The sequence below is a fragment of the Hibiscus syriacus genome, unplaced genomic scaffold (assembly GCF_006381635.1).
Source record: "Hibiscus syriacus cultivar Baekdansim isolate YM2019G1 unplaced genomic scaffold, ASM638163v2 tig00110413_pilon, whole genome shotgun sequence".
Classification (NCBI taxonomy): domain Eukaryota; kingdom Viridiplantae; phylum Streptophyta; class Magnoliopsida; order Malvales; family Malvaceae; genus Hibiscus; species Hibiscus syriacus.
The window spans coordinates 332,828-359,850 of NW_024062728.1; the positions used below are offsets into that span (position 1 = coordinate 332,828).

At 34.4% G+C, this 27,023-nt stretch overlaps 2 protein-coding genes across 2 annotated transcripts; both read right to left on the bottom strand.

Moving 5' to 3' along the window:
- Positions 1-5,783: 5,783 nt before the first annotated feature.
- LOC120124113 (auxin-responsive protein SAUR50-like) lies at positions 5,784-6,122 on the bottom strand. The gene has a single exon (XM_039142857.1). It carries the CDS (start codon positions 6,120-6,122, stop codon positions 5,784-5,786), a length of 339 nt encoding a protein of 112 aa, XP_038998788.1.
- A 16,008-nt stretch (positions 6,123-22,130) lies between these two features.
- LOC120124098 lies at positions 22,131-26,761 on the bottom strand. The gene is made up of 2 exons (XM_039142850.1): positions 26,435-26,761; positions 22,131-22,656 (listed from the first exon to the last, which is right to left on the bottom strand). Exons 1-2 carry the CDS (start codon positions 26,714-26,716, stop codon positions 22,390-22,392), a joined length of 549 nt encoding a protein of 182 aa, XP_038998781.1. The 5' UTR covers positions 26,717-26,761; the 3' UTR covers positions 22,131-22,389.
- Positions 26,762-27,023: the final 262 nt, after the last annotated feature.

Genomic DNA, 27,023 nt, shown 5'->3' on the forward strand with positions numbered 1-27,023 from the left:
TGGGCTTGGGCTATGTATTGAGCTTTTTAATATAATAATAATAATAATACAAATTATTGAAAAGAGGTGATTACACTAATATGTCAAATCTGAGGACGACATTGCTTCTTTGAATTATTTGCTCATTCGTTTGTGGATGTCAAATTTCTATTTTCTTAAAATCATGTCCTTTATTCAGGCTATGCTTCATGTGTAGATTAGTCTCTTCTATCTTCGAAGTTCTACCACTAAAAAACAATATTTTGAGAGAAGTTCTAAGGGTACCCTAATGAGAGGGGAATCAAATTTGTTTTTGTATCATGTGATGATGAATATTTGATGCAAAGATGAAAATTCATACAACATGTATGTCAATGTTATCAATACATATTTTTTAATCAATAAAGATGAAAAAATGCATATGCAATCTTCATTCTCCTTTTGATTTGATCATATTCATTCTTTTTCACCAGAGTTTCTTTCTGTCATTTCTTTTTGGTTCCCCAACTAATTTTGCCCTAAAAGTTTCTTCTTTCTTTGCCCTGATATCAATTCAGAGCTTCTATGTTTAAGAGACCTTTGTCAATTTTCAAGTTATATTCCATAGAGGGACTATCTTGTTTGGAAATGTTTTTCTTTCTTTTTTTATTTTTTAAAATATAAAAAGTTTATTGAAGAAGAAAATTGTAAAACATGAGTTCATTGAATATTAAAAGAATCAAATGTCATTTCAATATTTTTGAAGTTATATCTTTTCACAATTGTCAAGACTAATGGTAAGTATTAATTCTAGAAGTGTTTGATTGGTTTCTTTTGACCATATTAGTTTCTTTGAGATGCCTTGATCTTCAACAAGCTGATATAAAATATTGACACCCCTACTAGCGTATTCAGTACTTTAGTGCTAGACCTCTTAGAGAGTGTTCAAATTTTAATTTTTTAATTTTTTATTTGTTCAGGCTTCATAGACTCTTTAGAAAAGGTAGTGCATAAATATTACCCTAAAAGAAAAATTTTGAAGTGTTCATGTACGATTGACTATAACAAATGTTTCTCAACCTCCTTAGTATGTTTTCCGCTAAAGCTCATTATCAATTTAAACCTTAAGGTTTACCACCTTTTTTAAATTACACATTTACTTTGGTGTTCCCACCTTCACTTTAGTTTTTATAGGGAGATTCATCTCGTCTCAGGGTCTTTAACTCGATAATTGTTTGGTGAACCTTTTTTTATCACGATTTCAATGTTATTCCTATTCATAAAGCTACGATACTCGAAATTATCTCTTTTGTCTGTTACTTTAGTGGACCTCTAACTAGAGTATTCAAGTGTCAGAAAGTCTTCAACTTGACAACTTGAACGAAACTCACTTCATAAAGTTTGGACTTTCCTCTATAGTTGCTTTAGACTTACCTCCTAAGATTATCAGCTCAATACATTCAGTGAAGTGCCTCTAGTAATTAACTGCGTTTAATTCATGAAAGTGTCTCATTAACCTTTTGAGTATTCAGCTTCAAGATTTCTTAAGCTCATCAATAAGAGCTTTTTATAGTCTAAGTGTTATTGAAGGTAAGAAAATTTCATCTTTAAAGGTCAATTTTCCAAGCAACTAACTAAAGTTCAATTCGTTTACTCCACCATTCTGTTTGTGAAGATTATGGATGATCATCGAATATCCTAAATAGAATTACAATATAAATGGTCTAGCAACACTGTTTACATCGGTTGTCCCATCTTACCTATTTACTGGAAGACCCATACTTCATTTATGACTTGTATCAGAAGAAGACCAATTTCGTACCTAAGAAGGCTAGGGTGTGACACTAGAGTCATCTTTTGAAGAAGGGTAATCTTGATAAAATCAAGGGATATTATCTTAGAAGAACGATCAAAGTAGTTTGTTTTTATGAGGGGTGTAATCTTGTTACTTATAAAAAATCTATAACCCTAATTCTTAAAAGAACTTTTAGTTGATATTTAAAGAACTTCAAGATTAAAATTTTCTTATTGCTTATAACCTTATAATGTAGCATATATTTGAACATAAGCAATTTACAAACTTTTAAGTAAAAGAAAGAAGGAAAAAAAGAAAAATAAATTCAAACAATATATAATGCAAGTTTCACGAAGCTTAATAGTTTTTTTTTTGTTTCGCATCAGAATACCCCGTTACTCATCAAATGTCCATGCACCTAACTAAATTATGGACTTTTCTTTTTAGTACCCTACAATTCTCAGTAGTATGCCCTGAACTTCCTATGTGGTAGCTGCATACAACATTAACATCATAACCTTCAGGGTGCATATGCTCTTTTGGCTTAGATTGAGCTAGAGTTATAAGATTTTTTCCAACAAATGTTGGGAGTAACTCCTCATATGTTATTGGGATATGATCGATTGGAATCTTTTCTCCAAAAACTTTATAAGATTTGGTTCCTTTATTAGCTGAATGGGATCTCATCGTATTGATCTCGACTCCTTATCTTATCATTCCTAACAACCTTTTCATCATTTCTTTGTACATGAACATGGTAATGGACTATCTTTCAATCAATGATGAACGCACTTGAGCTGCAATATCCCTTTATCGTTGTGCATATGACCTAAAGCTCTCATTATGCTCCAGTTATATGTTTTTTTAATGTTTTTTGAATCTGTGGCCATATCCGTCATGTGTTTGTATTGACCCAAGAAAGCATGAGTTTAATCCTTCTAAGAGCAAATTTGAGTATGGCTTAGTTGATTGTAATATTTTGATGTCGGTCCAGTCAAACTATCTTGAAAACAGTGGATCAACATTTGATCATTGTCGGTATACCCAATCATCATTTGACAAAACACCGTGAGATGAGCAATGGGACAAATGGTTCCACTAAAATTTTTCAAAATCAGACATTTTTTTAATTTGGGTGGGAACACCAAGTTAGGAACCAATACTAAATTTATTGCGTATATTTCATATTGAGAGCTTTGTCCTTTCATTCCTTTGAAGAAGTCCTTGCAGCAGTCCTTCAAATATTTAGGTACTTCTTTCCTGCCTTTGTTATATTCTTCAAGATTGTTTTGAGGATTTGTCCCTACGACTTGTATCTTAGTGATCGAGGAACCTCCTAGATATTTAGGTAGTTTTGGAGTAGTTTGTACCACGGTACATTTAGAATTTTCAAATTATGAGATGCTTGCCACACTCAGTCCAAACAACTTTGCCATTATCTAGTCGACCATAGTAGCTTAGCTTTGTGTGATGGAATATGAAGTAATCTTTTGATTTTGGTTCATATCTTGTTGCAGCTTCAATAGATTATCCTCTAACTAATCCAAACTTTGTTCTATCTTCTTTGTTTTTGCTCGAGTGTTGTGCGTGTTTGAATCATCCATTATCTTTTTCCCAATCAAAAAAATCTTTATTACTCTATCTTGATTTCAATGATGGATGCATAATGTTAGTAAAAATTTAGGACGCAAAATGCATGAAAAATGTGAGGCATTGATGCCAAAAGTAATTATCATATAACAACTTTAACTGAACAAAAGTTTTATTACAAAGAAACTAAAAAAATAAAAAATATGTTTAAGTTATGTTCTCTAAATTCTGAACTTCTTCCAAAAGGCCCAAAACTCTTCTTCTTCCTGTGGTGCTGGCCGGATACCCCGATGAACATCTCTCCATGATGAGCCATCTTGTTGAATCATTTCAAGAAAGTCTAAATAATTGCATCTCTATTTTCTCAATTCTTGAATGTTATTCTGTTTGGCACTATATTAGAACATATTTTTGTCAATTTTGACAAGTGATCTTCCTTAAGGTTATCTCATCTATCCTTCTTTTTAACTAGTTTCGTCTGCATTCTTAATTTCAGGAATTATAAACCCTTCATCCATCGATGAAAACTGTTCCAATTGGACAACCACCTCGCGGATCAACTTCTATGTTATGATGCAAAATGATGGAATAAGAAAAAGAAACAAAACAAACAAAGAAATATGTCAGTACGATAAATGAATAAAATTAAAATTAAAATTGCAATAATTTCTAACCCACATACTTTTATTCCTATTTGAACATGATTTTTACCCGCAAGCTTTTTGGCATAATAATAAATCCTAACCACATATATCTCTAGTTCACATGCTTCGAACAATAAAATATCAGGGAATAAATTCAATCATTCTTATGATTTCACTTTGTGGTGGGCTCTAAATTTATGCCAACACAGTTTTGTTCTAAAAGGTACTTGAGTTCTCCTTGTCGGCACTCCTTTGGGTTATCCGACCCTTGATCCTAAACTCATCACATGCTCATATGGATCAAGTTAAACTCGAGAGAATACATTCCCCTATGTCTGACACAGAGAATAAATTTCCATGAAGACATAAGGCATATGAAGCCCGAAGATTGGTAAAAGGTAAAATTTAGGTATCCAAGCTTACATAATCCAAAAAGGTTGGTTGTGACTCCAAAAAGATAAAATCATTCACTTTAATTCGAGATTCAATCATGGGCCACCTGAAGGGTTGTTGCGATAGCTTAACGGCTCTGCTGGGGATTATAGAGAGTCAAGTCGAAATCAGTTACTAGTTGTCTTTTAAGCGAAAATTATAAGTTTATGTCTTAATTTAATTTTTCGATCCTCTTTACTTATATTTGATTTTTTTTCCAAATAAATAGTTGTTTTGATGTGTGATTTCAATAATTTTTAGTTTTTTATTTAGAAAAAGAGAACAATGCATCTTTTAAGCTCTATATCCAAGCTTTGTCTCTATTTAAGTGGGGTGAAAACAACGCCTTTGTGAGAGTTTATTCTCCATGTTAAGTCTAGCACTTGGAAGGGTTCGGAAGTCGATTACGTGTGAGGAAAGATGAGCACCACGACATCGCCATTTCGGTACCAACACGGTTACTAGTTCTCTCAATAGAGAAAATCACAATTTAAGTCGAAAATATCCAAATTACTTACCTGTGAGTATTTGATACTATAAAAAAAATAAATTAAGTATGTTAAAAAATAAAATATGAATAATTTGAGTCTTGTAAATGGTAGTCTTGACGAAAATTGAGTATTACAAAAGTCTTACACAAAACTTGTTTTAAGATACGTAGAAAACTATAAGTTATAGAACGGGGCTTGATTAAATGTATGTAGTTCTTGTTTATGCACTAATCTCAATGTTTGTTACGTAGGAACGCATGCATTATTCGATTCAGATGGGGTCATTTTGTGGGTGATTCCTTTTCTCATATTAAATACTAGGCCCTCCCATGCATCTACCAAGAATCTGCAGTCAAATTTTCAGCACTGCTACAGATAAGTGGATGTAATTGGATAACAATGTCAGACTTGGAGGCCTAGACAGTTGCATCATCTCCTTTAGCAGAGGGGATAGAATTTTATGTTATGGGTAAACATATAAAATTTTAAGGGGCAAAACAAATTATTAGAAAATAAAAAAAATATATAATTATATAAGAATTTGAACTCCTTCCAAGATGCCAGAGCCACTAATGAGATACTACTCTAGAAGAGCTAGAGTTCTAACCAAGTGTCATGACATAACAAACATTATGTCCTGCATTCCCATATATGCATGCAACAAGTTCCTTTACAAGAATCTAAATAGATTAAGAACATTACATCGAATTTGTTTAGCATTTGAATAGTGATGATTCAAAATGATAATATAGCAAAGCAATCAGCTAATACTAAGAAGAAGAATCATTAAGTTAACCTAATGGCTATTCCAGAATGCAGGAATAGTTTAACATTATGCATAATTGCACCAAAAAACCAGCAATTATCTATACATCAAGATGTTTTGCTGTCTTTTAAAATCTTCTGCAACTCTTCAGGTTGACAAGGGAGGATAAGGACTCCATATTCTTTTTTAGCCTTCTCTAACAGCTCCACGAATTCTGGCTTTCTCAGATACCTCAAGTCCAAGATAAACCTCCTTTTTTCTCCACCTTTGACAGAAATAACTGCAAAATACCCTTCCTTCACATCTTTTGGGATCATAGTTGGTTCTTTTAAATCTTCATCGAACTCGGAAACATTGTGATCCATCCTTGGTGATGGTAAGACCGAGACGAAACTTAACAGCTTTTTGGTTAGAAGTTTAAACATCATAAGGCCTGCATGGCGCATTTCACTATATAGTTTGGAGTACTAATTTGGAACTTAGAAAATTATTAGATTTTGGTTTTATGATAAAAGTTGCAGACCTCTGAAAGAAATTTATAGCAGATTAAAGGTGGAAACTATAGGTGAACTTTCCGAGGGACATTATGGTTTGCAACTTGCTACCAATCATCATTCAATGCAATCATTGACACCCTTTTCGAACACGGAAAATACCTTTCGAACACGGAAAATAATGGAGGTATTTGATGAGTTGTGATAACCAGGGTTTTAAATAGCGTTCGCGGTCACGTTTTCGACCGCGTCGCGTTTATCGTAGTTACAGATATAACGGATGTTATCGCGTTCACTGCGGGTGTCGCGGTCGTGAATTTTTAAAATTTTTGTACAACTTAACTTAAAACACAATAAAAATAATTATAATTATAAGGAATCATTTTTAAAGTTTTAAAAATGTTTTCTAAACGAAATTGGCATATATATAATATAGTTTAACCAAATAGAAGACTTTAAAAATCCGATTATAGGATAAAATAATTAATTAACGATGACATATGATTTTTAATATTTTTATGTTTTTTTTTTTCAGTTTGGTCTGAATATATAAAATTTAATAGGGAAAATTTTGAACTTTAATATTATTGTGTGTCCTATTTAAGAACTATAAACTCCAATCTATACATTTAAACTCTAAAATATAAACCTTAAATTCTAAAATGCTAACTCATAAATCTTAAATAAAATATATGACAATATTAGAAGTTTAGAATGTTTAGAACCTAGCTTGTAAAATAAATTTTCATCAGTGGTGTATGAAATAATTTTTCTTATTTTCTTTATTTGTTTTAATATACCTCAATTGGCCGAGAAGTTTCTCAGCTCTTCCTTGTTCCCACTTCTCTCAAACCCATCTTCTTCGTTTCTTCCATCCCCATTTTCCGGTTCAATTTTTTCAGTTTTCACTCCACCCATTTCACTCTTCCATGTTCGAAACCCCAAATCTCTCTTGTGAAGATTGCATCTTCTATACGATTCGAAACCTCATTTCACTCTTTTTTGTTTTTCTATACGGTTGAATGATTGATTGCAGTGAATTAGCCACGGTTGAATAACGGTGATTGCGTCCCGTTATCAGTGCAATCGTCCGTTTCCCGTTAAATTGCGGGCACAATCGACCGCAATCTCTGTGAATCCGTGACCCACCGCAAAAACCATGAATTCCAGTTTCAGACGGTAGCGCGACCGCAATATCGCGGCCGCTATAGCGTTTTCGGAACGCTAATTGGTACCATGGTGATAACCATTGAGTATATGCAACATATTATCATGGGAAGCGGATCTCATCTTTTCACAAAAAGACATTTACATTGGTTTTATGGATGAAGCCAAAGAGAGCAACATTGCAGACATATAGATATTCTAAATGGTGATTTGAACTTGTTAACAACCAAAAATAATGGGAAAATTACAACAACACTTGGCTTAATTAAGGAAAGTAAAAAATATAACTTGTAAATCAAGAATAACTTACAACAATATTGACATAATTTAATTACAGCATATAACAGAACTGTTTTTAATACCCAAAAATTGGTCCTGGACTCTTAGAATATGAATTGAAGTAATAGTTACCTATGAGCTCTTAATAATCTACTTTTTCTTATAAGATGTAAATAAATCCAAGAAAAGAAAACCCGGAAAGGCCACCTAATTTAGAGTTAGTAGTCTATTTTCAAGTGTCCTTGCTGATCAATCCAATAATTTCTGAGTCTAGAAGACAAAGTTATTCACATTTATAAACGAAGTAATCATTGAATCAATAAACCCTTTCTTGTTATTCGTACTTTTCAAGTTACTGATATACTTGATCAATATTTTGTTGGAACCGAGTGCTTACAAGATTTCTGTGAAGTCATGGAATCCAATAATTGAATTACACAAATACTCTATAAAAGTTTGAATTTTCACCGTCTAGTACTACTGTGTACAATTTGCGACGGTTGTCTTGTCTAAGAGTTGGTAGACAAGGAAAATGAATGTTGTTAGTACATGGGACCGCAAACAGTAGCATCTCGAATCATTCGAAGAACAGTTGCGTCTGGTTTGTAGGTTTGAAATGACGCTAGATGAGTATCTATGGCCTTTTCTTACATGATATTCCTTTGTTTTATCGAACATGCCCCAGCCAGGCTTTAGCTTTTGGGGTTTAACACAGCAGTTGCAAGGCTTCAATCTAGAAAATGGCAAGTTACATGATAACTTGAAGGCAAAGTTAAGGAAACAATGCTCACGTTCTGAATTTCACTAGCTAACATAACTTGATATTAATCATACAAGATACTATAACTTGACATTGATCAAATGACCAAGTCGATACATTGCGAAAGGACTCGACAGGGAAAACGATCACCGACTAACGCAACGGCCTAGCACTACTGAAATTTAACAAACCTGAGAACCAAGAAAGACATGTTCACCGTAACAAGAACTCGAAATCTTACAAGACATCTTTTATTTGTCCTCATGGTAGCTTTCTATTATGGTAGCATTACATATATTCCAACTTTCAACATTGTTTTTTCTGCTGTGTTCTAGAATCTCCTCTAGTTGATGAGGCTGACATGGGAGAGAAATAACTCCTTTCTGATGGGATCCATATTTGTCCCGAGACTGATCGAGTAGGCTTTGGAATTCAGGGTTTGTTAAGTGGCTTAATTCAATGATGAACATTTGTGCTTCTCCTCCTTCCCTTGTAGAGACTGCAAAACACCCTTCTTTAACATCACCCGGCACTGCTTTACCGACGCTTATGTCTTCGTCAAATGTGGACTGGTTGAGCGTTGGAGATGAGCCGCATGCTGAACTCGAGAATCGCTTTCGTAGTTTCTCGAAAAAAGGGAGGAACATTATTAAGCCTCTTTTTTTTTCTGCCATGTTCTTGATAGACAAGTTCTATGTAAATTTATGAGTTTCTTTGAAATCTACACACTATTTTTGCCAGACTTGAAGGTATTTATACTGGTTTGGGAACCCAAGTTGGAAAATATATTTTAAGTAATGCTGTGGAGCCACAAAGGTTTATACTGTTCTCAACGTGAAAAATTCATTTTTCAAAGCTTTTTTTCTTGATTTCGCCTTATCTAGTTATCTTTCTTCAGGATATTGCAGATAAAGTGGGACAAGATTTAGTGTTTCTTCATGATAAAACCTTTTAAATGATTTGGAAAATTAGTACTCAACGGAACCTTAAATTCATTGACGTAGTATCAGGCCATTAGCATTGTATTTTGATTGTTTTCTTAAAATAGCAGACCAAAAGTATGACCGCAACATAGTGTTATGGTCATATCACAACGTTTTTTTAAGGTCACCATTACATCGTAACTGCAATCTAAAACCATAGTTATTTTTAGGAACTTCACATCTTACAGGTATGCATAATTACATATGCTAAAGAATTTAAGAGAAAAAGAAATCAAATTCCTGGTAAGTTTCAAACTGCAACAGTTTTACAGGGAAAAACTTGTTGACAAAGATGCTAAAAGTGCTTCTTCATTCTTATGATTCTACAAATTTGAATCAGGTGGTATTGCTTCATTTCTGCTTCTGGTTTTTCTTCCGTAAACCTAGTCTTGAAAGTTGTGTGGCACAATACTTCCATTATTACTCAGCACTATGCAGAAGCACTTAGTGGTATTTACAATGACCCTACGCATGTTTGACAGTTGGGAAACAAAGAAATAATGGAGTTATGTGGAGCACCATTGGAGTTTGGACCATAGAAAATAGGTTCGGATTAAGATTTTAAAAATGACAGCAAATGAGATCAGAAATTCTTGATTAATCTACATCACCATATTCCCAAATTCATTTTGTCTACTATCTCACTAGACTGTCCTTGTCTGCAAAATCTTAGCCTCATATTAGAAAATCAATGACGTTCCTATCGAACACGGAATCAAAGTAGTGGTTGTTGATTTCTTAGCTGAAAACTTTATTTACTGATTTACTCAAATTTCAGACAGTTGTAGTAACCATGGAGTACATTGTACATACTATGTGATCTGATGGGATTCAAGTGTTTTTTATTAGACATTGAATCAAATTCTAATTAAAAATTAAGTTGGATTTTATTATAATTTTACTAGTTGAAGATTACTTGGTGATGAAGTTGAATCAGTAAGAATTCTTAATGATCAAGTATTTGACTCTATAAATAGAGAGTATGTCTTAAGTTTTTAAATTATGAGAGAATTATTTTGAAAATATATAATCTTTTTGTAGTGTATGCAACTTTAGGAGTTACATTGCAGATATAAGGTTTTGTAAGGTTATTGGAAGAGTAATTTGATATACTTTGAATTTTGGTTTAAACATCGTATTTTAAGGTACATAAGATATTATGTATTTGTATTCTTTGTGAATTTTATGTTTTTATTAGATTATTATTCTTCTCATTGATTGAGGTAAGTGAAATTGAACCACATTAAATCTCATAAATTCTTCACAGCTACCAGAAAACTGTGAATGAAAATTGATAAATATTTACAAACTCTAATAGGTCATGTAGTTTAGAGTAGATTATCCCTTAATTTCCAAAAACCAGATCAGTGACACTGAAATTATTTCTGAGGCAGGAGGACTAAGTTAACGTAGGGTAAATGGGTGTTGGCAGTGAGTAACATTTAGTGAGTCATATAGGTTCATCATATGAACTCGCCCAGCAACCAGATCTTATATTATCTTTTCTTGTATGGATTTGTCATTAAACCTTTGCATGCAATAACTTTATGGTTGATTTCTGCACCATGTATTTACTTTATAAGATCAACAGCACATAATTAAGCTGTAGCTAATTCTTGTCTTGTTCTTTTATATATAGAAAAAGAACAAGGTAAAAATACAAAAGAGATTCTCGTACTTTTGGGGGGAAAATTAATGTGACCTTATATTATTTTTTTCTCTCTCAATGTTGCCTTCTAACTCAGAAAATAAATCCAATGTGACCCTTTGACCAATGATTTTTCGTCGTTGACCATCACGATACTAACGTGGTAGTCTAGGGTGGCAGATTAACATGGTAGACGACATGACAGATTGACTAAATTGATAACTCGAACATAGCGATATATTGTCATATCAGCACCGTGAACTGACTCGACAGTATTAAAACAATAACAATGAAAAATATTGGTCAAAGAATTACATTGAGTTATTTTTTTTAGTTGAATGACTACATTAAGAAAAAATAATAAAAGGGTCATATTGATTTTTTTAAGAGAAAATAACTTCAGTGACCGAAAATGCCTTATAATATACGATTTTAACCAATTTTTTTTGGATTTGTGAAAATGACCAACAAATTCTCAATGCGATCTCGAATTCTCAATACGAACTCCAATTTCGCAACACAGTTTCCAAATTCGTAACTCAGTTTCTGCAATCGCAACGTGAATTTCTTTCTCGCAACGCGATTTTCCAAATTTGCAACGCGATTTTCAAATTCACAACGCGATTTCCAAATTCGCAATGCGATTTCCAAATTCGCAATGCGATTTCCAAATTCGCAACTCGATTTCTGAATTCGCAATGCGAACGAAACACAAGTTTCCTTTTCGCAACAAGATTTTCTAAATCGCAACACGAATTTTGTTTTCGCAACTCAATTTTTGAATTCGCAACACGAATTTTAATTTCGCAATAGCTTTTATTTTCGCAACACAAATGTTTTGGGTATATAAACTACGCAACAGCAGCAACTAATAACCTAAATCCCTAAATCGCAACTCATTCCATCTCCATCTATCACTCTCTCCGACGACATCCGTTCCTATATCCAACGGCATCCTTCCCCATCTCTATTTTTTTTTACATAATTTTATTTCTATATAATTTTTCAATGATTTCTCTCCCAAATTATCAACTATCAACTTAATAAAGGTATGTTTTTCTCTAAGTTAGTGATGATATCTAGTTTATAGCTCGTTTGTTTAGTAAATTAATTTACAATTTGTAGAATGAAATCATCTAATGTTGATCATGTTTGGATAGATTTGTGTTTTGGAGGGTCATGGGAGAATGTTCATGGTGTTTTACAATATATGCCTTTACCCATGAATCTCAACTAAAACTGTCATTAAAAAGTTAACTTATGAAACTCTAATGTTACGTGTTGCAAAGAAATTGAATTTAGAGCCTCTAAGTGGATTTAGGTTATCTTATCAGAGAAAATGTAAAGTTTATTTGTTAACCGAAAATGAAGATGTTGAACAATTCATTGCTTACATTAGTGTTTCGCAAGATGATGTTACATTTTATGCTGTTGAACCTAGAAGTAGTGAAGTTGGGTCAGTAACGGGTAGTAATCAACTAAGTTCTTCAACCCCAGTTTATGGTGCTCACAATGTACAACGTTGTTATCAACCTCAAAATTTAATGGTTCCACCACAATTTCATCACCAAGAAAATTTTGTTTAACCACAATTCCAATACCAAACACAATATCAAACACAATCTAAAAACCCATAACCTTTCCCTAATCCCAATCCCAATAACTTTCAGCACCAAATTTCGGTTTTCGTATTGACCAGTTAGATGATGATGAGCCAACAGAAAAAATTGTGAGTACTAGTCAGTATTCTAAATTTGATCTTGGTCAATACCCGTACTTTGTTCTTGGTCAATACTCGGATTTTGATGATGTTTCAGAAGAAGAAGCAGACCATGCATGTAATGATTTTGATATTGGTCAATACCCGAATTTTGATGATGAAACAGCAGCTGTCGAGGAAGATGTTGTTGATGATAATGATGAGGAAGTTATGACTGTGAATGAACATGTTGAACATCCATTCTGTAATTCATATAACCCTGAAGAAGAAAAAGAAGAAGAAGAAGTCCCCGAAGAAAAGAAAAATAAGAAAATGCCACGGGAGTATAACTAGAATATGCCAGAATTACTTCAGATACCGGAAGAAGAGTTGGTAAAGATAGCAGTTGATTGTTACACAAAAGTTATTCGTATCAAGAAAGATGATTGTTTTGATACAAAGGAAGACTTGAAGATAGCTTTATATACGAAATGTGTGGAAGATGGCTATCAACTAAAAGTTAACAAATCAAGCAAAGAACATTTCGAAACAAAGTGTATGATTGACAAAAACTGTACGTGGCGTATGATTGCAAAGAGGATAAAAGATTGCGAAATGTTTCAAGTTAGGACTTTTATTGATAAACATACATGTTCAAGAACCCAACTTTTTCCTCACCATAGACAGGCAAACAAAAAGGTGTTAGGTGGTTTTCTGGCTGAGTTAATGTTTTTGAATAGCAGGGTATATCGGGGACATGAAATTATAACTGACATGAATGCTCGGTTCAAGATTAGTATCTCATATTCTCAAGCTTAGAGAGCCAAATGTTATTCCTTGGAATTGTTGAAGGGGTCTCCAGAAGCATCGTTTGCCCAACTGTTGGCTTATTGTCACAATTTAAGGCTGAAAAATCTTGGGTCGGTAACTCATATCAAAACATATACAGATGGACGCTTTGAGTTGTTGTTTATCGCCATTGGTGTTGTGGTTAGTAAATCAATATAATTTTGTTGACTCATTTTTGTTAGTTACATGCATTTCACATTTAAATGATTATATTTCTTGTGTATATTATTTTGTAGATTCGTTCGTTTATTACTTGCATGCGCCTAATTATTATAGTAGACGGAGCACATTTGAAAGGTCGATACATTGGAGTAAACTTATTAGCAGTAGCCATGGATGCTAACAATGGGATACTGCCAATAGCTTACAGAGTTGGCAAATCTGAAACCTCTGATTCATGGACATGGTTTATGGGGCATCTTAGAGATTGCATAAGTGACAACTGTCGTTTCTAATGTCAAAATAAATTCCTTTTTCTCAATCAATAAATGAAGGAAATTCGCAGTATAGAGAAATAAGGGTTGATTCCAAAAGGACTTAGAAAATTTCGAATTTATGTCTGAATTATTTATGCCAGGCGTGAATATAGAAAATGGGGGGTATTTTTGGTAAAAATATATTTAAGTAGTAAAGAAAAATGATTAAATAAATAAAAGCAATTTAAATAAAAATAAGAGAGTAGAGATTGTGAATAAATACTGTAAAAATAGCCTCAAGCTTCTCTTTGACTCAATTTCCTTTAGATCATCGAATATGATTTTCTCTCCGGGATTCACGTCGGTTACTTTGTCTACAAGGGCTATCCTCGTAACTCTATCTTGTATACCGAACACCCAAGGAAATCTTTGATTCCGGCTTCGGTAATTGATTCTAACAACATCAATTGTCTTAGATCAATTACCGTTTAAGTTCATGGCATCCGACTCGGATTGTTGTTTCGATAACAGTTAATTCCGATCTTAATTCCCTCTTGGCGAAGCTATCTCACCAAGTGTGTTCCCAGGAAGTCGAATTGCTTTCTATAAGCCAAATCTTCCTCCCACACATTTAATTGCAACAACCTCTTGACCAAAGTCGATATTTGATTTTGAAAACTATTTTGAAAAATAAGTGCAGAAATTGAGAGAGATATTCCGAAGATATTAAGGGCCTGTTTCAATTCTCCCGATGGAATTGAGTCATCACGACAGCTCTCGGCTTATGAAAAGTTTAGCTAAGCATGAAAAAAGTCATACTTAGCATTTGAAAACAAAGCTTGAAAAATCAAAGAAAAATTAAAAGAACTTGAAAAGTAAAAAGAGAAAACTTTTATAAAAACTAGAGAGAAAAGAATATTGTAATCCGAATGATGATTTTAGGCTTATCCCAAGTGGGTATTTATAGCCTCTCAAAGCCTAAAGGATAAACAAAGAAAACAAAGAAAATAATCCTAAAGGTAATTGTTTTTTTAATTTAAATCCAAACTTAAACTAGTCTCCTAATGCAACTCTGTTCGTCAATCTTCCAGAAGGCGTGCGGAGGAAGTCTTCTAGAAACCGTCTTTGACTGGACCTTCTAGAAACTACCACGTTCATGCCCATGTCTCCAGCCGTGACCAAATAATAAAAAAATGCAGAGTGCGCCCGTTTTGTCACTAATTCTTGAAAGTAAGGACCTGTATGAAAACAAACATAACACGACCAATTTAGCAGTGATAATTCCTCAAAACCGAAGAAATAATGAGCAAAGATTAACGATTCTGAACACTCATCAATAGGTCCTATTAGAAATCTGACAATCATATCCGATAGGGAAAACTCAATTGACAACGCTGTTAGAAGGTGTTTCCCATATGCTTTTCATGGACTTTGTGGTGTTCATTTGTATAGAAATCTAAAATCAATGTCTGCTGGTATAAAAATCACAAATGGACATACTGGAAGGCTGTAAAAGCTTATCAGGAAGTGGATTTTAATAAGAATATAAATTGTTTAAGACATGTTTTGCCTCAATGTACTCAAACACTAGAAGATGTTAGGTTTGAAAGATGGTCAAGAGTACATCAACTTGGAGTAAGATATGATTTTATGACGTCTAATAGTGCAGAATCAATCAACGCTCTAAGTCGTCATTCTCGAAAATTACCCATTATTATGTTAATGGAGCTTTTCGAGCCTCTATTCAACAGTGGTACTACAAGAAAAGAAACCATGCATGTATTATTTCTTTCAATTCGTAACTTATCATATTTAATATATTTTACTAAGTATTATTTATTTAAATTTACAGAAACATTGGAACGTCGTGTTACACCATGGACTGAAAAAAAGATAATGAAACGTGTTGTGAAGTCAACGTCATGGAGAGTTGAACCATGTTCAAACACTTTGTTTGAAGTATTGGATAATAACTTAAATGGGCTTGTCGATCTAATTGCAAAGACGTGTAGTTGTATGAAATGGAAAACATCTGGTTATCCGTGTGGCCATGTTATAAAAGTTGCTCTTCATCTAAAGCAAGATGATTCAAGCGCATATGCTATGGATTGTTACACTACAGAAGTATATCGACAGACTTATGCCGAGATTGTCTACCCTATTCCACATCCTTCTGAGTGGGACATACCAGATGACTTACAAACAGTTTTGCCACCAGTCATGGACAGCATGCTACCTAGCCGACCAAAAAATCATGATCGTATACCGTCTAAGGGTGAAGAGAAGAAGATATTGACATGTAGTCGGTGCAAGGAAATTGGTCATACAAGGTTGACCTGTGGATCACCAGTGTCATCACAATCATCTTTTTCTCTACCAAAATATGGATCATCATCAAAATCCAAAGCTCGTATGGTGTCAAGCAAAAGGAAATCAAAATCGCAATCAAAATCAAAATTCCAATCACAACCAGCTTCACCTTTTGTGACTTATTAACTTAGGTGATTTTTAAATGCAAACATTGTATTATGTGTATTTTATGTGTGAATGCATACATTTTCAGTTAGACATGCATTAGTAACTTGAGTTTGAACATTGCTATGATCTGTTCAGTTGTTATCACTTATCAGATTGTTGTCTGATATCTTTTTTAAAGTGATTTCCTTGAATTCGCAACGCGAAAGTCAAATTCACGTTGCGATTTTCGCGTTGCGATTGTTGCGAAAGTCAAATTCACAACGTGAAAGTCAAATTCGTGTTGCGATTGTTGCGAAAGTTAAATTCAAAACGCGAAAATAAAATTCGCAACGCGAATTTGACTTTTGTGTTGCGAATTTGATTTTCGCATTGCGAAAGTGTACCTTCAACAAGTTTTTTTTGCCTTCAACATAATGCAGATTGAAATTAGATAACAAATCAATTAAACAAAAAAAACAATTCTTATTTACACTTGATTGCACATTGATACATCAATTAGCCCCAGACAGTACATCCAAATGCTCCTAACAATAGGGAGTTTGCATCCAAATACATCAATTTCACGCAGCTCACTTGAAGGATTAACCTGCAAAAATGTTATGGCCATGAGATTTTCTACACATCTAAAACCAACAAATATGAGCTGAAATTATTGAATTCTAGGTACTTAACCAAACATTTTCAAACCAACAAAGAGTATATATGTTAACAACACTTGCTCAAACTTACCAATAACAAATGGTTGTTTATGCACACTTTCAGCACGTGGATGCAGGTAGGCAACATCTCGCATATATCTCTCTAGCCATAAAATGTCGAAACCAAAACCCTACTGCACGTCTATCTCTATCTGTGGGAGGTAGAAACTGTTTACCTCCTGTTGTCATACGTTCCAAGCACATGCATACAAGAGGACCACAATCCCCTCTGGGTCCCACTGCGTTTATTTTGGCACTGTCTCGTCTCTCATCATTGTAACTTTTAACTTATTTGGCTTCTTGTTTCCTGAATTAGTCCAATAATCAATCGCATCCAAGTATTTAGCCAAATGATCGCTCCATCCCCTACAAATAATATCTTTCAAATCAGACAATGGTATGTAATTCAACATATTGTCATATTTTTCGTCTTCAGGGATGGGAGCTAAAGCTTGACGAGAAGCCAATGACGACGTTCCATAACAGGGATAAACACCTGGAATCATAAATAATAATTCAATTGCGCACATCAAATAAAATTTATGAACACCTTTAAATATGCAAAAAAAATACTAACCTTATCGACCTCCCACCACGCAGGATAAAGGATAGCTTTTCCGTTACCCAACGCATATTAAGCATATCTCTGATCCTTTAAGTGAGCTGCGTGAAAAGACGAAGGCATAATAGTCCATCGCGTCTTTTTTATTTTCTTCAATTTCCTTATAATCAGAAGACGTGACACCCATGCATCAATATGTTGTTTTATAAAAAAATACATATATTAGTGAATTTAATAAATTTTAAAAAAATAATCAAAATGCAATATAAGAAGAATATAAGATTTACCCCCCATTCAAAATAGCCATTCTCTTTAACCCCTAATAAAACACCCCACCAAGACCGCTCAAGAAACAAATGTATATTATCGTCGATTTTGCATATGTCAGCGTAGCACCCCTGGCTCCGCTCATGTAAATAAAAATCAACCGCGGTCTTAGTCCAAAGAGTATTATCCATAATTATGTCCGGTAGTATTCTCCTCTCGTGTTGAGGAATGATACTGGCCGATAACTGATACGAAAACCAACTCTGATCCATCATACCGGGCACGAGAAGGGGTTTATCAATATGTTGACATAGTATGCCATGTGAATCGGGCTCTTGAACGGAGGAAGGGGCCTCTTGAACGATGAGAGGGGCCTCTTGATGAGAGGGACCTCTTGAACGATAGGAGGGGCCTCTTGAACGATGACATGTGAATCGGGCTTCTTCTTACGCAGTCTTGGAACTATTGGGGTGAAAGGAGATGTAATGGAACGTCCACAACGTCTGATGCGTGAACCCCGTCGTGCAAGAAAAACCCGACGTAAAGCATCTACCTTATCGGGTCGCTAAAAATAAATTAATACATAAATCAGTAAATAAATAAATAAATAATGTTGAAAAAATGTTATTTTCATTTTTAGTATAGTATTAAACAAACTTACCTCATTGCGTAGAGTATGAACCTCATTCTGCAACGATGAAATAATCTCACGTAGAGCGGCTACCTCATCACGTAAAGTAGATACCTCACCACGTAAAACACCACTGTCATCGCATAAAACAGCTACCTCACCACGTAAAGACCGTACCTCATCACGCCATGCACCATTTTCGTCACGTAAAGTACCGACCTCATCACGTAAAGCACTGACCTCATCACGTAACTACCCTGACTCATCCCGTGGAGGTGGAGAACGGGGAGATAAATGTTGTGGCATCTTTGCTGGTCGCCTATCATGAGGTGATGGTGGAGAAGAGGCTCGATGATGTGATGGAATAGGTAATGGCTCTCGGTGTGGAGGCGTATAATCGGCTCGATCAGGTAATGGCTCTCGGTGTCGAGCTGTAGAATCGACTCGATCAGGTGATGGCTCTCGAAGTGGGGGGTGCTCATCATTCGTCCCATCAAAAAAATGCCTACTAGCTTGCCACCAATCAGTGGCAAGCTCAGCCTCTGTGGGTGTCAGCCTCTGTAATGGATAGTTTGCCTCCTAACAATATAAAAGCTCAAACAAAGTCAAACGTCTACTAGTAATAACTTGTTTATATATGGTAGTATTTGTGTTAACTTACATCATTCATCGTCGTATAAGGTAGTAAATCTTCCTAATCCAACAGCCAGATCCTCCTCTAAGTAATAGCCCTAGGAATATCATTTGACTTTTTGATGGCATATGTCTGCATGCTGGGAAAAGCCTCAAATATCTAAATCTACAAACAATATAATACACAAACATTAATTTTAGTAATTGTTAAATAATTAATTATAATTTTGGAAATATTATATAGAAATTCTTACTTTAAAGGACCAAATAAAGCCTACCAAAGTGTATTTGGAACCATGACCACGCAAACTACGACGGTCCTCAAAGGCAGACGACAACTTTTTCCAGGTAGCTTTTCATAGATATGAATCCCACGGAAACACGTTCCATGCATCTAGGTCCTCTACCAATAATATTAAATCCTCATAAATAGGTTGTATGTCCTCTTTGCCTAAAAAAGCCGGTATTCAAAAGTAATAAAAGGCATACTCTGAAAACATCAAGGTTATCCATCCGAGTAAAACAATCTTTAAGAAGTAATCTTTTCAAATCGTCGACGTGTAAACGGGGCTTCGCCATTGCCAGCTTAGGAAAAACCCAAAATAACCATGATGGGCGGGTAATATGACTACTGTACCGACCTACTTCATCGTATCGTCCGAAACGTAGACCAATGATTAAGAAAAACTCCTCCCGCCCAAAACAAGTATACGCCGGTGGAAAATGAAACAATATCTCTTCATCACTACGTTGTATCCTCTCGGGTAGATCGTTGAATAAACAAATGGGTCAACATAGCATCTCCACTTGGATGTTGTACTTTCAGCCATGGCCCGAAACAAGTTTTCTCAAACAAATTTCTTTGTACAGGTGTAAGTGCCGACGCAATTGTAGTGGCTATGTTTAATTTATTCCTTAAAGTCAATGAAGCCAAAAAAATCCTAACAAAAACAATAAACATACCAAGTTAGATATACCAAAAACTACAAATTATACACTATAAACATACATGATATTAAACAGGGAAAATATAGCCAAATATGTTTCAAACTAGCACGGTATTCACCCAAGTCATTATTCTATCATAGTTCACAAAATGCATCAGATAACATTCCAGAAGTAAGCACTTATATAAACATTTAAAAGGATAACATATAGGTTTAGTGCAGGTTCAAGGACAACATAAAGAGTAGTAGTTTATTCTTGAAACTTAAATTCGCAACACTGTGAAGTTAGTATTTGTCTTTGTTTTTTGGTTGAAGTAATGCAATTCATTCAAGTTTCAATTTGCAGAAGAAGAGTAGTTTTTGAAATCGCGTTGCGATTTTCATTTTCGCGTTGCGAATTTCATTTTCGCGTTGCGAATTTCATTTTCGCGTTGCGAATTTCATTTTGGCGTTGCGAATTTAAGTTTCAAAAACTCTTCTTCTGCAAATTAAAACTTGAATGAATTGCATTACTTCAACCAAAATACTAACTTCGCAGGGTTAAAGACTAAATAGTTTAGCAGTATTGGCAGAAACCAAATGAATTTACTAAGCAATCTAAGTGAAATGATTAATCTATATATTGAAATTATTAGTAAATTTATCATCAATTTAAATATGAAAAATCTAATAATAATACAAAAATTTAAAATAAAAATAATTAAAAAAACTAACCCTCGGTGGTTGATTTTCTATTTGTGGCCGTGAATGGTTGTGAGAGGGTGGCTCTGAGAGATGGAGATAGAGGGGGTCGCCAGATATGGGGACGGATGTCGCCGAAGATGGGGACGGATGTCGCCGTAGAGAGTGAGAGATAGAGATGGGACTGAGTTGTGATTTAGGGTTTTAAGTTATGAGTTGCGATTATATTGTTTACATTTCTATTGCGAAATTAATATTGTGTTTTGAATTCGAAAATAAAATTTACGTTGCGAAAATAAACACGCTTTGCGAATTTTCACGTTGCGAATTTTCACGTTGCGAATTTGGAAAATCGCATTGCGGAAAAGAAATTTGAGTTGCGAATTTAGAAACTGTGTTGTGAAATTGGAGTTTGCGTTGCGAATTTATTGATCATTTTCGCAAATCAAAAAAAAATTTGGTTAAAATCGTATATTATAAGGTATTTTTGGTCACTCAAATTATTTTTATTTTTTTTAAATGTACGAGAACTCTGATGACTTTTTGCTAAAGAAAGAAGAAAGAATGCAATTTTTACTATTGATAAACATTAGGTTTTTGTAACCAATCATTGAGTCAAACAAAGGGGCCATTAATGAAAAACAAGTGAACACCGTGTTGTACTTCTGTACCGTTGTCAGATGTTAGACAAACAGAGGTGTTTATATCAGTTTATCAAATGCATGGGGACATTATTAGAGGTACGCTTTGATTTGTAGCCATGAAATACTTTTCTATTAGATTTTTGTAAACGATATTAATAAAAAAAAGTATTTAACTTAATTTTATCGACATTCAAAAATGAGAAAAGAAAAAGTTCACTCTAAATATAAATATAACAAATTATATACAAAACATTTCTTAAATTTCACGAACGTGATATATTTCCAAAATTATTTTAACATCCCTATAAAATTATATCTCAAAAAGAGACTCACTGAAAATGTATTTATCTAATAATTCTAAAGGTTAAAATATAATTTATACGTATAAAAAATCAAATAATTTTAATCATTAAATAATTAAGTGATTTACACTAAAATTTTAGTTATTAGAATTTAGCTTTTATCCATGTGATAGTTATTCATTTGCATGAAGTGTAAGAAAACGACATAACACGGAACTAAACACGTCCCCTGTTAACGGCAGAAAGATATGTTTTGTTCACTTCAGAATAGATCGAAGATGTATTTTTATCCCAAAAGTCGAGTCGTACAAGACGGGTGAAACCTCCCAATACTCGGACCGGGTCCGGTAAAAGGGTAATAACGATCAAAATCGGGTTAACGATCGTGTAACCTCCCTATTCCCACATTCTGGTTCTAGGGATTAATACAAAGAATAAACGGAAAAGGACCAGCACTATATAATACTTTCCTTATTAACCATCAGCAAGTTCACAACCACTTGGCTATTTTACTCCTCATGGAACAACGTTATACATAATATAGAATGAGATAACCTCTTTGATAAATAGTGCCTTCAAACTGTCTGCTTCCTCACAAATCCATTGCCAGGATCATCACTAGAAGGGAAAACTTCAAGCCCTGTGACCATGGCAGCTTGTGGACCACGTCGGCACCTCTTCTCCATTTCTTGGACGGACTCGGGATACCCGGAGAAAAGAGCTTCCACCGAACCATCCCTCCTGTTCCTAACCCAACCTTTCAGCCCTAATTGAGTAGCATTCTCTATTGTCCAGTTCCTATAAAACACACCTTGAACCCTACCCTTTATCACTACCCTTACCTGCATCACAAAAATCCTCAATTCATCGAAAGTAAAACATAAAGAGATTGAAACCCCAAATGATATGCGACATAAAACCCTACATGGAACAAACTAATTTAATTAACCTACACAAAATTCCAAAGGTACTGTATCGTAAATCCCAAGGATGTAAATGCATAACTCATTCGATGAACATCTCGGTTTTTCTTGTTTATCTAGCTGAATAAATGAGCATGAATAAGATTTTGAGGTTTGTTTAAAACAAGTCAGGTACACTTTATCTATGTTCATGAACAAGCTTGATTAGGTTTGTTTAAAGCTCATTTCTCGTTATTATTGTTTATGTGCTTTTTTATTTGTTTACAATATAATCATTAATATTTATGTTTGATTATTTTATATCTAAAAATTAAGAAATATGTTTATTTATGGTTTTGTTAGCTATTCATGAACATTTTATTTTTAACTGTTTGTGAACATGTTAAATTAAATCATTATGTCTGTATACATATTTGCTTAATGTGCACAAGCATATTTATTTAATGTTCACGAACAATCTCATTTAATTTCAACGAAATAACATGAACAATAAATGACCATAAGCCCAATTTTGAAATTTTAAACAAACACAAACTAAACAAAAACACGCTTAAAAACAAACAAACATGAACAAAAATCCACTCATTCAAGCTCAATTCATGTAAAACCTTAATTAATCCAAATCTGAATTTTTGAACGAACAACCAAAACAACTGGCATAAACCTAAACATATTAGTACACCACATAGAGACATTCAAAAACCTAAGATGCACCAACAAAGATGAGATGGTTTGGTGGTTGTGTGATCTTGGTGTTGTGTGTGTGTTGTGTTGGGGTTTTTTTTTTTTGGGGTGGGGGGGTGGGGGGAATTCTATATCTTGATGAAATGGGAACCCGGAATGCAAAATCTAAAATTCAGTATGCAGAAGCCGCCAAGGTAGATGCATTTGGGGAATTTTCCTTTCCAGATTTACTGTAGGAAGGGTTTGAGTTACATAGCTAGTGCGCCGGGCATTACATTGATAGAAAACTGCAAACAAGGAGAGACTGGCTTACGCCAAAATATGTGTTGATACTGATGTTGGCTTAGACATTCCTAGATCAATAGTTTTTGAGCTTAGATATGGCACACTTGTCTCAATTTAGGTGGAGATTCCATGGGTTGCACCAAAAAGCTTAACATGCAACACTTTTGGGAAATCATGGAAAAATTATCCATGCAAGACAGCCAAAGTTAACACTAATGTTTGGGCTCCTAATCAGACGGAGAGGATTGTGGCTTAGCAAAAATAAATGGAAATTCAGAATAATGCAGTAATTGGCTTTCCAATAGGAACTCCTATTGGATTGACCTTATCAGTAGGGAATGAGAGGAGCACTTGCTTGGAAAGCTCGACCAAAAATTTTCTATGCTGGAGCTAATTGTGGAACATAATGAGGGAATGCCTGTTAAGGAACAGGAAGCTTTGCCTGACATTCCTGCATATGATTCACCAAGTAAAACCAGAGATGCAGCTACAAGTGTTGGCGAATTGATGAAGAAAATGACGAATAAGAAAAAGGTGTCTGACACCAAGAAAGTAAAGTTACAATCTTCAACCTTAGGAGGTATTGGTCTCAAACTTATGAATATTCTTGTTTGGAATATCAGAACACGGGTAGTTAGATCAGAGAATTACATGTTGATATAGCATGCATAATAGAGATTAGATTTAAAGTTCCCAAATTGCACCTTATTATTGCAAAGCATTTCAATGGTTGTCACATAATACTCGGAAGCTATTAAAGGAAGAATACGGTTCTTCTCTAAATACTCCTTAACTATCGATAACTTGTCACATGAAGGTGACTCAAGGAACCGTGGTTTTTTTTCTTTAAAACAATATATGGGTCGAATAATAGGATAGATAGAAGAAGATTATGGCTGGGGATTAGTGAGGAAGCGTAGAATCCTGGTTGGGGATTTCAGTTTCATTACTAGTCTACTGGAGTGCTCAAGCTTTGCTGGCATCAAAAGTAGTACTTCTGATATGAGGGACTCCAATGTGACCTAGATCAGACCTCACTGGAAAACCACACTTTTGTAGATCATTAAGCTGACCATTTAGAAAGAAACTTGACCAGGTGCTTTTTAATAGTTGATGGTCAGTATCCTACATTCTTATGGCGAGTTTATAGAACTAGCTGTTCCAGATCTTGTGCAGCATTAATAAAAACTATAATGGCCTCGGCATGAAATTTATTCAAATTGTGGAGAGCTCTTCGAAGCAGACAACTTCAATGAATCCAATGACTATTTTGCATGTCAATTTGAACAGGTTCAAGCAAGGGTTATGGCAGTTTAATCAGTCCCTCTTCGAAGCTATTTTTTATAGAGTTAAAACTAAAAGGAAGGGACAGGAAGAAGTTCAGCTTTCTTTACTTCGAAGTCCAGCCAACACAGGGTTGATGAAAGCTGAGATGCAACTCACACAAGAACTTCAAGTTGTTGCTAAAGGGTAAAGAGAGTTTACACCAACAAAAGTCAAGAATAAGATGGCTGCAAAAAGGTGACCACCGAACATAATACAGGTTACTTTCATAGGATGGTACAAGTTCAGAAAAGTAGGAATTCAATCAAAGGTACTTCTGGATGATGCTGGGAATAGGTTGGAATCCTTTGACTAGATCCCAACTGAAGCAGTTCTGTGGAGTAAGATTAGACCAAGGCAAGAGAAGGTAATCTGGCATAAGTTCACCCCCAAACACTCAATAATAGCCTTAAATATAGTTCTTACCGGACTACCAATAAAGAACAGACTGGTTCAAGGGGGATGAAAACCGATGAGGACTGTTTGTTGTGCGAGGAGTCTAGGAATCAAATGTTCTTCCACTGCAGATGCTCCGAGAAGATATAGAAGCTGGTTTTGACATTATGTGGAATTCAGTGAGAGATAGAGAGATCGGGACAGGAATTACAGTGGGATGTAAGAAATGGCTAGGGAAAATGTTTACTCTGCATGGACATAGCATGGAAAGTTTTCCTTTACTGTGCATGGAGCAAACGCAAGAACCGGCTTTTTCATCAAATTGAACTAGACGAGAATATGCCACTGGAGAAAATTAGAGAAGTGATTTCCTTGGACAACAACTTTAAAGAGACCACTGCAAACACAATTCTTTGTAGAACTGGAAGATTAATCTTGCAATTTTGCTTATTCTTTTTGTACAGTTGTAAACATTGTCACTTAACCAGAAATAAAAAAGTGGGACTTATCGGTATATAATAGACTTCAAAAGTTTCTAATGCCTAAATTGCAGAAACAGCCGAAAGAGGTTATTATCACTACCTAAGAAGAGGCTAAAAAAAGTTGGCACAAAATAAACTCGTGATATGTAATCGCTGATTCAAGATAGAACTATAATAGCAACTCACAATTAACAGAAATTTTAAAGGGGACAATAAGTCCATTAGTAAAACTTAAACAGTCCAATTAGTTTCATCAAGATAGCCATAATCTTCACAAACAACCATGGAAGGATAAAAAGGAGTCATTTTTTCTATTAATAACATAATTCCTCTCAATAAATTAAATTTCCGTGCAAAACGATCAAAACCCAATATTTACATCTATCAATAATAGACAATCGGAATATCATATAAATTAAAAATTCAACCTTGGAAACTGATGGTTGTAAAGGGAACACTTCTTTTTCAAAAACCCAACAATGAAATCAATTAGAGCACTTCGTGGTAAGGGAGATAGAAAAGCTCACCGTTTTGGATTGGGAAGGCTGAGAGGAGTCAGTGGCAGCTTGAGAAGTGGCCATCGAAGTGAAAAAGGGTCGAAGAGAATGAAAACTGAGAGGGAGGAAAGAAGGAAGAGAAAAGCGAGAGCAAAGCGTAGGAGGAGGAGAGTTAGAATAAGAGAGAAAGGGGAATCCAGTTGCAAATTGGGACCATTTCTTTGGAATATGAAAATAAAGATTGTTGGATTCCCGAGAAATGAGGAATTTGATGCTCGTTGGATGATTGATTAAGGTTAATGGTGAACCCATTTTCGGTGTTCAATTTTTGAAATGTTTGGATTTTATAGGTGGAGAGAATTTGAAGAATTCTTCAATTCTGCTTCAGGCAGGGAAAAAGAAGCCGTAAAATAATGAAACCCTTCCCTAATTAGTTATAACGATTTTTAATTTTACCAATTTTTTTTAATAAATCTTAAATATAATCCTCCTCATATATATAAAGGAGAGAGGTGGATGGATAGTTATGATATACGACAGTTTTAATATATGGTTAAGAAAATGTTACTAAAAATATTAATATTTTTAATATTAGTTTTTATCGGAAATGTTATTTTCG

Coding starts and splice junctions, on each gene's coding strand:
- LOC120124098 (XM_039142850.1), bottom strand. CDS start 26,716: ATGGGTTCACCATTAACCTTAATCAATCATCCAACGAGCATCAAATTC. Junction 22,657..26,434: donor AGCCTTCCCAATCCAAAACG/GTGAGCTTTTCT, acceptor TTTGTGATGCAG/GTAAGGGTAGTGATAAAGGG.
- LOC120124113 (XM_039142857.1), bottom strand. CDS start 6,122: ATGCGCCATGCAGGCCTTATGATGTTTAAACTTCTAACCAAAAAGCTG.